This window comes from Carassius auratus, unplaced genomic scaffold (genome assembly GCF_003368295.1).
Source record: "Carassius auratus strain Wakin unplaced genomic scaffold, ASM336829v1 scaf_tig00037969, whole genome shotgun sequence".
Taxonomy (NCBI): Eukaryota; Metazoa; Chordata; class Actinopteri; order Cypriniformes; family Cyprinidae; genus Carassius; species Carassius auratus.
Window position 1 is genome coordinate 64,248 of NW_020526415.1, and position 15,443 is coordinate 79,690.

A 15,443-nucleotide genomic window follows, 5' to 3' on the forward strand; every position below is an offset into this window, starting at 1 on the left:
TCCAAATGTTTGTGAGCTCTTCAACAGCCGCTTGAGTTTGACAAATAGATCTTTAAACGCAGGCTATAATTTAACTGTTGAAAATGGCATCAGCGCTGTGGATCCTCCGGATCTCTGCCTTTAGAAAGACGAGGAAGAAGATTCAAATGAATTTTTAAATTCCTAATTAGAATTTTAGCATTCGTTGACAAACAACAAATAAATTATACATGTTAGCAATATACCACATCAACTGTGTAGTGCGTGCAAGAAAATATAACAAATGAATGTTCTGATTCCAATAATCTTGCATCTGTCATAATCAAAACAGCATAATGTTATGAAGGTGAACCATTGATGAATGAGTCATGCTGTTTATTATTTCTATTTCAGTGTTTTCCAGCTCAGTAGAGTCATGCTTTGAGGCAGTCGAGCATCCAATCTTAGTGCATGGGTTCATATGAAGAACGTGCCGTGTGGCTAAAACAACTCATTTAATGCAGTGCGGGACCCCCAAGACCCCACGGCAGCTGATTTAGTAATCATATCGTTTCTCTCGTCCCTTGTCTTCACTTGTTTGTGTTGGTGTTGTTTTTGCGGCGTGTAATAATGCCTCTTATGTCCTGTGGTGTTTCTGTAAATGCAGCGGACTGAGATCATATTTATTTATAAATGCGTTTTGTTTACAGTGATTATTCAGAGTGCTTTAGAGGAGCAATATGAAAAAAATAGAGAAGAAAAATGTAAATAATAAATAAGAGATTATATAAGAAAAAAGGATTTAATGTAAAGATGAAAATATTAAGATATTATTGAAATATTTACTTTAAGAAACCATGACATTAAGTTAAAAACTATCCATTATCCAGTATCCATTATTTTAATATTTTAATATCTTTATACTTATGTATTCTTCATTCAGTTTTAAATTAGACTTTTGTTTTAGTTTATATGATTATAAAATATAGATTTTTTGCTTTAATATTTTAATCCATCTTTATAGAACATATTATTTATAAGAAATTTATTGTAATTTACTTAATATATAAATATAATATATATTTACATTTTATATAAATACATATGTGAAATATTTAAGTACATTTTTACATTTTACATTTAATAAAGGTGGATTGGATGGATGGATGAAAAACACATTCTAATTTTATTTAATGTTAATTTTAAATCAATGAATTAATTGCACTTTCATTTACAATTTTAAATGTCACTTGTTTTAATAAATATTTAAATTCTACAATTATAAAATATATATATTTTCACAATTTCCTTATATTTATTTTACTAATATTTTCCAATATTTCTTATTAGCATTTTATATATTATATCAATGGTATATGAAATAAAATCTATAACATATTTTGTAGTCATAATTAAATTATTTAATTTTCCATTTTAATTTAATATTGAAATCCATCTTTATAATATACTTTTAAAATATATATATTTGTATCTATTTTATTCATTTGTCCTTTCACAATGTTTTAGACATTTGACTTAATATATTAAGTAAGTTCTTGTAATTAACATCATTAAAATGTAAATTACATAATAATATTTATCAATATGCTACAATTTCTCAAGGATAAGTCTGCAACATCCAACAGGTTCATCTTTCTCTTTGCGGTTCTTGTAATTCAGTGCTTGTTAATTCCTGCACTTGTGGTTGTGCCGGCTGGTTTCATGTTTTTTTTTTTTTTTCTGGATCTGTGCCACTTGAGACCGTCCGATCTCATTAATTCAGTTTCCGTAAAGATTTGCAGGTTTCCTGGTGTTAAATAATGTGATTAGTGCCCAGTAGGCCAATTCAGATGTTAGCCACATAGTGGACGTCATTTTCTCACAGCAGTCATTGAATCATATTACATGTGTTTGTGTGTGTGTGTGTGTGTGGTGATGGGTCTTCATGTGTTTTCCCTCGCTGCCAGTATCCATGGTAACGACAGGTCTATCATCGCTGTCGGATGAGAGGGTCATTGAGTGGAAATGATGGACCATCTCCATGTGCTTCAAATGACATACTCACCCTGAAGGCACAGAGTCGCCACACGGCAGAATATCTACTGCCCCCTAGAGTCTGAAGACGACGTTACTTGCATTTGTACTAGGCGGAAATGTGTGGATGACCACAAGAATGATAAACATAACAATAGGGATGCTTGACCTAGCAAATACAACTTGGCAAATAGCAAGAAAGTACCTGGAGAGAAATCATAAATGATTCACTTTTTTTTTTTTCTTTTTTCAGTGTACTGTTTCTTTAAGTCACTCTTTGATCCCATACTTTCCCTCAAGAACCAAGAGAGATTGAATGGAGCGTAGAGAAACCAAACCGTGTTGAGAATTCATCTTCACTGGCAACTTCAGGCAATCAGGCCGATTGCATTTTCAAGAGTTGTGGGTCGACACGGGAAAAGTGTTTGGCAGGAGCTCGGGATACTTCACACGCTGAGCTCTGCTGCCATCTGTCGGATGCTGTTTGCATTTGGCAGCTTTTGTAAGGTGACTGTATGGCTTTTGGCTTTTATTGGAGATCGGTCTAAAACAATGTCCAATTCTGCAACGGTCACTTTACAAGTGCATTTAAATGGATTAATGACTATCTAATGTTGAAGCTTTGATCATTGGGTTTCTCATGTTAGATGATGTTCATAATTTAAAGTATTTAAGCAAAGCTTTCATCTGCAGTTAGATATTTGCGTCTGTGTGCTTTAAGTCTGGAATCGCTTCACTTCTGAGCCACAGTCACACACATGCTCGCATGTTGATATCTTGGCTTTGCTTGAAACTCTGGAGTGTTTATTCATTATGCATTCAGCATGTCCTGTTTATCAAGGCATAATGGCTGCTGTGCCTTTTATCATCTAGTTAAACATCCAATGCATTTGGATTCATGAAGTAGATATTGTGTAATAGAAATGAGCCGGATTATTATCCTAAGTGCTTAAATGCGCAGTGAAAGGTGATCTGGTGCTGACATCAGATGCAGGTTGCACTGGGACTATTCCTTTTCAGAGGGAGGGAGTTTGGGGCCAGGAAGTGCATAACATCCCAACTGCGCCATTCCTCTTTAGATGTCCCGTTGTGAAGGGAGAGACGGATTCCTGGCGATGTCAAAGCGCTGGACATAATTTCTGAAGAGATCATTGTTGGTTTTCCATCTCTAGTGACCGGAAGATCAAGTCTGGATTGGCTTATCCGGGGTCAAAGAATCTCTCCTGGGTTTTTTGGACGTAGGACATCCAGAATATTTCAAATATTGAGGCGTAATCCAGTCGGTGTTCTTTTTTTCACTATTGCCTGGTTTTTGATTTAACATCATGGTACGAATCACATGCACCCTGTCCTTCAGCACCGATGATGAGCCAGTTGGCCGCTCGCGCCAAGGAAGCTTCGATGACCAATACAAGCGCGTGGTGTGGTCAAGAGATGGCGAACACGGCAAGTACCAGGAAGAGGGCGACGATCCGGACACATGTGATGGGACGGAAGATGAAGAAGTGCCCGACATCAGCCTCGCCACGTTTTTTGACGGCTGCTCCCTCCACGGTGCCAACCACGTCTTTGTGGACAAGAAGTTCAGTGTCCGCCGGGGCTTGTGGACGGTGGTCTTTCTACTGGCGATCTCTATGTTCCTCATGCAGGTGGTGGACCGTGTCATCTACTACCTGCAGTATGACTACATCACCTTGCTGGACGAGCGCAATGCCAAGAACATGACGTTCCCCGCCATCACCTTCTGCAACTACAACTCGTTCCGACGCTCGCAGCTGAGCTACAGCGACCTGCTCTTCATGGGGCCAATGTTGGGATACGAGGACAACATGGCTCCGGGAATCCCGTTGGCGCCGGAGCCCGACAGGCAAGGCTCTCGCTTCAGACTCGACGAGTTCTTCAATCGCACCCGTCACCGCATGGACGATATGCTGCTGGAGTGCAAGTTCTCTGGGAATGAGTGTGGGCCTGAACACTGGAGAGAGGTAGGACTCGGGAGCAAGCAGGAGTCGAGTTTTAGCCCTGTGGCGCTCAATCCATTCTCAGCGTGTTATTGTGAGGGCGGCTGACTTTATTTGCAAGAAGATAAATGGACTCGGCGCACTTGAGGCGTCAGAGAAGATGAATAGGTGTTCTCACTGTATCTAACAGGAATCAGAAGCCATTTATTCTTTGTGTTCAGTGTTGCAAATGAAAACAGCATTTCAGACCCCCATTATTACCCTTTGACTACTCGTGATTGATAATTATATGGTGTTGTTTGCTTTAGTGTTTAGCGCATTGGCCTGCTTCGAGGCCACTTGAGGGATCGTATCTTTCTAGACTTGTGGCTGAAGTTTTGACTTTGTCTAAATTGTTTTCCGGCAAGTGTTTGCATAGATTGGTTTTAATGCAATGGCTGCATTATATATTTTACTGTATGGAGGTCCATTGCAGTGGGATCAGCTTGTCAACAAAGCTTTTGCAAACCGCTGATATAAGACGCTAGTTTTCTGTGCAGAGTATCACTCCAGTGTTCTTCCCCCAAGAGCAGGTCTGAGTTCGCAGCGAATCCCTTTACGCTGATGAAAAGATGCCCGTCTGTCTGTGAAACAGGCATTTTGTTTGTCATTGTTGCTGATCTCAAGGTTTCAAGCCCGAGAGTCTCCTGTGAGTCGAGCTCTTATTGAGCTGAGTGAATTATGTGGTGTTTCGCTGTAAAGGCCAAGGATATATCTGGTAACTGAAGAATCAGTTTAGAGCACTTAAGTATATTTAGCCTCCTGCCTGGTAAGTGCATATGGGGTTTTAAACACCCCTGGCTGTGCTCTTGATAATGGATGTTTATTATCTGATGCCTCCGATGGGATGTATTATCAGTTTATAATCTGCCGTATGCACACAAACAAAGCATCCGATGACCATAAATGCCGCATTATTCAATCCACACTTAGTGGTTTAACCATCAGTTGATATCAGCTAGCAGAGTCAGTCAATGCTAATCTCCACCTGGCCATAAGTGCTCATCTGCTAATCATTCTTGCGACGCTAAGATTGTGAGTTCACTTTGTGTGAGTCTCCATCGATTAGATATTTGGAGGAGTGCTGGAGCGGGTCGATAGGAGGCGGGCCTGTGTCAGGCAGACGGGCAGCTCATCTTTCCGTCCCGGGGCAGAATTCGAGTCCAACTTCCTCCAGCTCCATCAGACAGGGATCTTTTTTCAGCCATGCGGTCAGCTAACTATTGTTAGATCATGGAGTCGGTTATGACTATATTTCAATATTTCTGCATTATTGCTCATACTTACCCTGAATCATTTGTGTTCAAGACATGAATGATACCTAGAATGGCTAATAATCAAATAATTTTTTGCCAAAGAATCAGTGTTATCTATATATTTTTGCCAAAGAATCATTGTTATCTAAACGATTGAGTTCAGTGCAGTTAATTATAGATGTAGAATCAATAATTGGCTTGCCGTTTAAAACTAAAGACAAGGGTGTGCAGAATACTATACTTTTAATCTATATCTGATGCTGTATTTGGTATCTTAGAAGTGCGTGCTAGTGTTTAATTTGACCTTGACTGTATAATCTCAACGTGATCTTCATGGTTTATTGGAGGATCGGCGCTGAAGACAGCAGCTCATCTAATATTAACAAGGCCAGAAAACACATTTCTTACCAGTTTCTCTCCGGCCCTGGCTCATTACCTTCAGAAATGCTGACGCAGCGCTCTGCGAAACACTAATTCATTTCAAGAGCATTTAACGATGATGACCGCGATCACACTGAAAGGTTCCTCGGTTTGGCTGAACGCTTTGTTGGTGTGTATGTGTAGACTTTTGATCGATTTAAAAAAATGTATATAATCAAATTAACTGTGATTTCCAGATTGACTAATTGAATTTCATTGATTGCTATACATTAATATTTCATTTTAAATAATAACAAGCCTTCAAATGAAGAAAATAAACACCCAGTTGAAAAATATTGAATGCATGTATGTTCTTGAATGTCCCCATGTGTTGTGTCGATGTGGTGTTTAGGGTGGTTTCCAGGTTGCTGTTCTGATATTCGGGTGTTATTGGTGCTTGCCAGGTGTGGGAGAAGTGACCTACCAAAGTTTTATGTTTAGGATTACTGTGTGCTCAAATCCACTTATGTGAGCAACAGTGATAGCGATGCTTCGGTAAACAGCACTAATGACGGAGAGAGCTGCAAGTGGCTTTTGTCTGTAATTGTACAGTTTAATGATCACGAGTCTCATTTGATGTGTATTCGTTTTCACTAGAGGGCATCAGAACACTGAGAATAACACTTAGCCGACTCACAGTCCGTTGAGTGCTGAACTTCATCACAACGAAGCATGCAGAGGCACAAAAGGAAGAATCCAGTCAATTTGTTTTATGAATATAAGCCCAATAAAACGGATTGAAAGCAGCACATTGGCTCAAGGCCGCCACAGAAAAACCACTTTGTTATGGAGATTGAGTCAACATGAAATGACTCTATTTACTTTTTAATATTGTTTCTGCCCTGGTCTATGTCTTTATTTAAATGAAAAACATGTTTGTTATAAAAACGTGCTGTAATTTGTAATATTATAACTCTATGAAACAACATTTTCAACTTTATTTTAACTTTATATATATGTTTAGCTCATGTCTAGTACATCATGTAAGTTTAATATAAATATTTATATTTTTACATCAAATATGTCACGATCCAATCAATTCCTCCTGATTAGATCTAGTGACACCCACATTTTCTTTTTTACTAAATATCCTGATACGTCCGAAAATACGTTTCCCAACGCCATTTCTTGTTGTCTTTATTGAGACAAACAGACAATGAAGACTTTCTCTGTACCGCTCAGTGGTTTATAGATGATTTCGCTCCTTTCAGGTGGTATTGTCACAAAATATTTGAAAGTTCACGAGCAACCGAATGTGGTTGAGATGAGCCGAGCTGGCATACAGTCAGTCTGCATGAAGTATCTTTCTGTAAGTTTCCTGCCCACGCTTTTCTTGTTGAGAATAGTGCTGCGATGAATGCACCTCAGCTCTGTTTACCGCGGTAAAACCGGAGGTGTGTGGATGAACTCCATCACCAGTGGCAACTCATTGAGAGCGCATCATTGTATTCTCAGGGTCTTCGATCAGATCTTAGAAAACTAGTAAGTATTCATCTCTCAGTGATGGCCCTCCCACGCCACGGAGAGCTCTGATTTACTGCATGTTTTCATACCTGTCTGAGGAGAGCAGGGATGCCGGATGACTTACTTCAGTGATGGATGTGCCGTATTATCTCCAAGACAGTCGCCAATTAACCTACACACAGCCTGCTATGACGTCCTTCGTGGGTTTGTAATATAATATATCAGAGGATTCCAGCTGTTTGTTAGAGATCTAATTCATATCCATATCTCAATTAAATGTTCATAAGTGATTATTAGTCATTTAAGGCAAGACAACAAAAGAGGTGAAAAGGGAGACAAATTGTACATTTTATTTATATATATATATATATATATATATATATATATATATATATATATATATATATATATATATATATATATATATATATATTTTCCCAGTCGATTAATCACAGTTTATCGCAACTGTTTTAATATTATAATTAGCACTGTCAAATGATTAATCACGATTAATCGCATCCAAAATATGTTTCTGTTTACTTTATAAACATACACGTTATACATACATATTTTATAAATATTTATAAAAACACACATATTCAGTATATATTAAAAAAATATTTACATGTATATATTTATATACATATAATATATATTATATATCGAATATAAACAACTAATTTTTCTTAAATATAAACATGTATGTGTGTGTTTATAGATGCATAATAAACATACACAGTACATGAATATATTTTTGAATATTTGAAAGGTCATAGAAAATATAGCCGGAAAAGAATGGCCTTGTTTTAGGAAAATATATCAGGAATAATACATTAACAACCCTACCGTAAAAAAAAAAAAAAACTAATACAGATGGGAATAAAACTGTAAAGGTCAGTGTATGAAAGTGCTACAAAAAAAAAAAGAGACACCTTTAAAGATATGTATTATAATTTAAATAAACACGTGAATTATTATTTGGATAGTTTCCTTCCACTAGAGTGAAAGACGAAAAGTTAGGGGAGCAAAATAGCCCAAAATCTTCAAATTGTCTGTAGTGTCTTGCTTTAATGGAATTCGAGTGCTGTCTGAGGTGTTAAAAATATGGGCCAAAATATTGAAAAGCAAAAAATGAAAAGAGAAATTGGGTAAAGAGTGTGTTTATTGTATATGAAATCCACAAATGCAAACGGAAACAATTTAATAAAATAAATAATCTCAAGTGACTATTTTGGCTGTTTTTTCTTTAGCCTGACAGACGACATGTTGTGGGAGCAAAATAGGCAAAAATCTAAAAATGGACCAGAACAACACTGGCTTTATCTTTAGTGTATAGCTTTGCAATCTGAGTGCTATCTGTGATGTTAAAGTATGGGCCAAAATATTGAAAAGTAAAAACTGGGCTCTAAAAATGAAAAGACAAATGGGGTAAAGAGGGTGAAAAATAAATGGATAATGGCTCTAAATAGGAGGAACGTGATGCAATGGCCCGACCGGACATTGAAATGTGCCAATAAGCACTAATCACAGCTAATTGGCTCTTAATGTTTTCATCTATCATATTGAGTAAAGAATATCCAGCAGCTGTCTGTAAAGGTTGCAGATATGAAAGATTTCATGTTTTCTAAACTCACCTTTAAAGCGATTCACACTTGGCCGAGTTCAGCTGCTCCTAACTGAGATCGATAAACTCAGATCTGCAACTCAGATCACTCGTGGAGAGCCAGAGAGGCTTGAATTGTAGTGATTTTAGGTGTCTGATTGTATGTTTATGCTCAGAGAAGCATGTCTTCGGTATTGTGTTTTTTCTAGCTTGTTTATATTCATATACTTGCTTGAGGGGTGTGATGAAGTTGTTTTCTTATATTTTTTGTGCATAGAAATGGGAAGCAGTGGTAAAAATTGCACGATTGCTTTTTTTCCTGAGATCACAGTGCTTAAGCTTATATGAATCGACTTGGAAACTTGTTTGAAAGGAACCAGGATGATGTAATGCACTCCAACAAAAGAGAACATTATCATTTTTACTCCACTGTTTGAAATATCCTCCTGTTGTAATTTATGAAAATACTCCAGATGGCTTGAAGGATCATAAATTGTCAGTTGAGTGTTTATTGTCTTAATGTTTCATCATTTAAAATGTTTCTATATTCTGTTTATTCAGCCGTAGGGAAAGCTTTCTTGTTGCTTCATGAGTTTTATTGCTTCTGTGATGCATATGTTGAGTTTCTGTGCAATGGCGCCCTCCAGCTTCCTGTATGAATTAAACAGACATAACACAGTGCTTAATAATACCCAATCCATTCATATTTTGGATAAATATAGGAAGATTAATCCTTCACTTAGTGTAGCAGAGATTCTGGAGGAGGCAAAAAAAAAATTTCAGTAAAATACTGTAGTGAAATTAAATTTAAAGGATTGTACATAATTCTTTGCATTAGCAATAATTCAGCTTTAGCATGCTTATTAATAGGAAATAATGTCACAAAACTGAAAAATATAGATCAATGCTATTTATATAAAATAAACTTTCTTGCTTTTCTCTTTTGATGTGAGGTGAAATATGAGCCAGACATGTTCTTGACTGAATTCATGGGATTCATCCATCAACACAAACCATCTGAACTGATTTAGGTAGTTATTCAATTTAAATACACTTTCTAAAAACAATGCATTACTTTCTTACCCCTTTCATTTTGAATAGTAGATTATCAAGCTTTCCACCAAAATATGATCCATAGACCCTAAAGGAGTAATGATGCATGTAGTGATAATATAGTTATATTGTGAAATATTATTGCAATTTAAAATAAGTTTTCTATTTTAAGATATTTTTTAAATGTTTTAACTTCAGAGTCTGACTTGAGCTTCTTTTCTATTCGTGTTCGCCTCGCTGTAACAGAGATTAAACCTGAACAACCTTCAGCGTGACTTTGGAAATGAATCCGGCCCCATTATATATTCTTCATTCAAATACAGCTTTGAGATCGAACAAACTTCGAGATTGCTGAGCAAACTGCAGAGACGGCTGATGTTCACACGGTCACCTGAGGTGAAAAGCTCTAAAAACAATCAAATAAAATTGAGTTCAAATGTAAGCGTGGCACCGACAGAGATGATTGCATCTGGGGGCAAGACTTTGACGTCCCTCCGCTCTGAAAAACAGACAACACAGGCTTCTGGGAATTCGGACCTGTAGCCAGCTTGACGGAGACTTGTTTTAGAAGCAGCTGTTTATCTTTAAGAGGCTCTCAGGGAATTCTGAGAGAATGACAGTGTTATTTATTGCGGCGATGGTTTCTGGAGATATTTCCATACTCATACGTGAGTGTTTGACTCGTTTGTTTAAGGTTGGTCATGTGTAACCGTGATTCGGAGCGGCTGACCCCTGTGGATTGGTTCAGTTCAACCCGTCTGGGAGTCATTCATCAGAAGCTCACTTACACACAGACTTGGCCAGTGATGCTTTTCTTTGTTTCTCTCTCTCGCTCTGGCTGTTTCAGTACTCTTCAATTTGGGAATCGTATATATGCATCCCTAATGTTTGGTTCCTTTTAGAATGTCAGATTGCTTCAAAAGACATATTAGTTTTTTTATATTTCAATCACCATAATTGTCCTAACCTAGTTAGGCACCATTGTGCAGTTTTTATTCTCTATTATGTTTCTCGTTTTGAATCGTTTGAGCCATTTCTGTCTTTGTTTCTCTGTGAATCAGACGTTTTGAATGTCCTCCCAGTTCTAGAATACGAACATTCTGTCCTTCGATTCAAACCGTTTGAACATTCTTTTCATTCAGATATTGTTTTCTAATGATTTAAGACTTTCAATCTATTTTTCTCTGAATTTGAGTCACATCCTCTTTTTGCCTTAATTAGAACATCATCAGTGTCTCCTGTTTTCTGTTGATTAGCAATGTTTCAACCTCTTTTCAATGTGAACATTAACTGAAAATGTATCTCGATTTAAGTGTTTCAACATAATTCTCTTGAATCTGTTCAGTTGAATTTCTATCTCCTGATTCAAACGTCTTGAACCTTGTTTTTTCTTCAGTTGTTCTTATTGTTTTTTGAGTTTTTTTTTTTTTTTTTTTAGAATAATTTTTTCAACGTTCTTCTAAAATGTAGAACGTTCACTCTCCTGATTCAAACGTTTTGTTCTCCGATTTCCGATTTCATTTGGTTTATCCATTTATACACAGTTGAATTTTTTTTCTATTTCAGGCCAAAAGGAGATGTTTCACTCACTCTTTCCTACAAAATATTATTGCATGTCCATTTAAGAGGCTGCAACAGCAAACCATGTAGAGTTATTTGACGTCTACTGGTTGAAATCATCTGGGTTTGTAATAAATTGGTCTTTGGCGGCGGGCCACAGACCAGGTTTTGCCGAATACTAATTTGCGTCTTGATTTGGCTGTTGCTGTAGCTCAGCGTGTGATTGTAGCCACAGCGGAGCCGCATCCTCTTTGATGAAGATGCTTGTAAAAAGCGTCTGTGACTGTTGAACATGTGGGTGTGCAGTGACGAACAGCCACTAAGGTCCCAAGCCAACTTCACACGCCTCCGAAATATGAAAAGATTGAAAAATCATTGCTATTCCCTTCTGCCTGCATGAGCACTGAAAGCAGCAAAAATATTTTTTGTTCATCACAATTTTCCCACTGCATTTTTAAAAACATAACATCGCATGCAATTCAAAAAAAAAACACAAATACCTATTTTTAGCTAGATCTTTAATTAATGCTTGCTATATGTGTCAGATCAAATCTTCTGCTCCTTCCCAAGAAATGTAATTTTTGCACCACTATGTTTAAAATAGCTTTCGAAGAACTTATAGCTATACATTATGATCCATTCCATCCTGAAAATAACTTTTTCTAACATCTCTTTAAAAATTAAACAGCTCTTCTTGGCACGTGTTTAATGCGACTTTGATATTAAATGTCAAATGTTATTGGTAACACCTCCGCTGTGTTTTATTTGTGACAATCATAGCTCCTCGCATTTGTTTTTCTCTGTAAAACAAATGAAAGGACAATGACGAGGACACACAATGCTTGAATGTCCGCATCCACCCACAGGCATTAGCCTCAGATAAGACCGAACACATCCGGGTTTATTTTGGCACAGCATTCTGGTCAATACTGTCCTCTGTTATGTACACATTTGGACAAGAGCCTTTGTGAGGCATCTTTGAGCCTGCCTGTGAAAAAAGGGCTTATTGACTTTGAACACATCGTTAAAGGAAGTGGGCCATGACCTGTGGGCACCATGCCCACTTTCCCTGCCTGAGCTTAAAAACAGGCCAACTAAGAGTCTAACAAGGATGGAGGGTGTAATTATTTGTCTGAATGATACATCATACAAACCAGCAATTAAAAACTGAGGCTTATTTTGATGTAAAAAAGCACCATAGTAGTCTGAATGTGCTGACGTCAACACAAGTGTTCTTGAGATAGATGCTATTTTTGATGATTGGCTGCTGCTGGCATAAAAAAACAGACTCGCTGTATTCACACCGAACTCATTTAGAGAGAAAAAAAAAAAAAAAAAACAGCCTGCTGGCTTCTTTGGTAATTGAATGCATGTTTGTTTTCAGAATGACCTAGTGCAAAATTCGAAATCTTAATACATAGTTATATTTAACATATTTATAAAAACATTTATTAACAGTATAATGCATAAGCTAAATTTAGATATGAATAAATATAAATATGATATCATAAGTTATTGCACCTAAAATAAATCACTCGAATAGTGTATTTATTACAGCAAGATGTCAAATAAAATAGGGGGAAATCGCATCTAACCACTGCAATAAGAAAGTTCAGTGGAGTAACATGCAACAGAGGATGAGCGCGCTCACAAGAGCTGGACTGAGCGCGCGCGCCGAGGGATGAAGCTCGAGCGGTTCCAACACACGCCAGTAAATTACTTCGACTGGATTTATGAAAATTGAACTTCAGAATGCATAACAGCTTGACAGTATGAAATAGATCCGCACAAGTCTTTGACGCGGAGGAAATGTGGCGAGGTGTGCGTTTCTGGCAACAGCTGGGGCTTTTATACCGGCAGTATTTCGCTTTCCTGACAGGAAATCTGTTTCTGGAGAAATAATATTTTACGGTCCTCATTTACTAAGGCGCTGCACCTCAACCAGTTTTGATGAATCTGCAGATTTGTTCCCCGCGTAAAACACTTCAGGAACAGAACCGCGCAATGTTTAGTCGTTTTGGGGAGCTTTGGAGCGTTTAACGGGAGGTAAAACCGCGCGCGTCGAAGGACTCAGACCTACTCCAAAATGTGCCAAGGCGACGCCGCATCGAAACAACGCACTGAAGGGTCGCTAAAGGAAGCTGGAAAGCTTTTCCTGAAGCACACGACCTTCCACGGATTGAGACACGTCTTTCTGAGCGGCTCGTACCCGCGCAGGGTCGCGTGGCTGCTGGCGTTTCTAACGGCATTGGCGCTGCTTTTCACTTGGTCCTCCAACCGGGTCCGATACCTGCTCTCGTCGCCGGTGTACAGCAAGGCGCATATGGTTTACGCGAAACGCCTCGTATTTCCCGCCGTGACGATTTGCAACCAGAACATCTTACTGCCGCGTCGTATGAAGAAACCGGACATATTTAGCGCGGGACGGTGGCTCGGACTCTTCGGGAAAAACTGGCAGGTGTCCCCCGTGGTTCGAGAGGCGCTAGCGGCGCACGTTGATGGAGCTAATAACGAGCCTCCCTGGTCACCGTTATCTCGCATACTGGACTTCAACCACTTTCTCCCTCCTCCTCGGGACTCTCAGCCCTCCATGAGGCAGTTATTGGACCGTCTGGGGCATCAGCTCGAGGAGATGTTGCTTTATTGTCGATTTCAAGGGCAGCTGTGCGGACCGCGCAACTTTAGCACCGTGAGTTTGTGCGCATTTACGACATTATCACGGTTTTTAAATGTAGTGGTCATAATGCAGTATAACAGGTTAAATTACTTTTTCTTATAACAAAAATAGCTGAACATTTAAATAGAATAAACAATACAGAAAAATATCTAAAGTTTTTTTTTTTTTTACGCAGATTAAAGTGCAGACGAACAATAAAGTCCCATATGCTTTACAATAAGACCTCATTAATTAACCATTAAAATTCACAATGAGCAATAGCTACATTTGCTACAGAAGTTATTAAGCTTTGTTAAAAATGTTGTCTTAGTTCGTGTTAGCTCATTAAAATAACACAGCTGGTTTAGTTTCGATTTTAACAACTGTGATATTATATATTGGATTACCTAAGATTAATGAATATTCAGAAGAATTTTTCATTGGCAGTTTGTTAACTTATGAATTAACTAATGTTAACTAACAAAGCCGTAATGTAAAGTGTGAATGTACAATAAAGAATCAAAACACTTTCAAACAATATCTAAGGCATGTTGTAGTCCAGATTAAAATGATAAATAAATAAATAGCCTATTAAGTTTAAGTATTTGGCGCTGTGATGAACACCCTAGAAAATACACAAATCTGAATGGCTATTTAAAACTATGTGTTTTAGAAAGTAATGCAGCTTCTGCATTTATGGGGTTTCCAGGGTAACGCTGCATTTTTCTGCAGTTTAGCGCCATCTGCTGCAAGAGAGTGAATGTGCCTTCATTCAGCGCGTCTCTCACGTGTTCCTCCGTGTGCTTCTCATCCATGCTTGTTTACAACAGAGCAGCACACGCATTTCAAGCGGCATACAGCTGTGTTGTGCATTTTGACCAGTTGATGGGAAAATTATTCTTAAAATGAATTCCAAATTCGGAATATTATTCGCGTATTTAGAAGTGCCCATGATAACAATATCGTGCATCTTCATTACCGTGATTACAATATCGTGCATATTCATTACCATGATATATTGCATTACCGAATACTTGGGTTGCACGATGTGTCGTTTAAGCATCGATATCGTGAATGTACGACTCCACGATAGTCACAATGCAGGATGTGCGATGTAAGCTGTCGCAGTTGATCCGTTATTCATTAACTGTACGGCCCTTGACGAATATGATTCACAGATTAATTGCACAGCTTAACCATCATAGAGTGAAAGTTTTTCATTTGCATATGTTTTTTAAGTGCTGTCAGTTTAACAGGGCAGATAGAGAGAGCACGAGAGAGAGAGAGATCGCGAAAGAGAGTGAGAGAGTGAAAGAGCGCGAGAGAGAGAGCATGTGAGAAGAGAGAATGTGAGAGAGAGAGAGCGTGAGAGAGAGAGCGAGCGAGCCCCGGCCGCACGCTTATCACCATATTAAAACAACACAAGTGCTGTCTTGCTC

The 15,443-nt window shown here is 38.1% G+C and overlaps 1 protein-coding gene and 1 pseudogene across 1 annotated transcript; both read left to right on the top strand.

Annotated features, from left to right (window-relative positions):
- The first annotated feature begins 2,666 nt into the window (after nucleotides 1-2,666).
- Nucleotides 2,667-4,061, top strand: LOC113083371 (acid-sensing ion channel 1B pseudogene; annotated as a pseudogene).
- Nucleotides 4,062-12,891: 8,830 nt separating this feature from the next.
- LOC113083370 (acid-sensing ion channel 2-like) lies at nucleotides 12,892-14,105 on the top strand (the record flags this gene model as incomplete). Its single annotated transcript, XM_026254500.1, has 1 exon — nucleotides 12,892-14,105. A coding segment is annotated over exon 1 (671 nt), but the record flags the coding sequence as incomplete, so codon positions are not given.
- Between the last annotated feature and the right edge of the window lie 1,338 nt (nucleotides 14,106-15,443).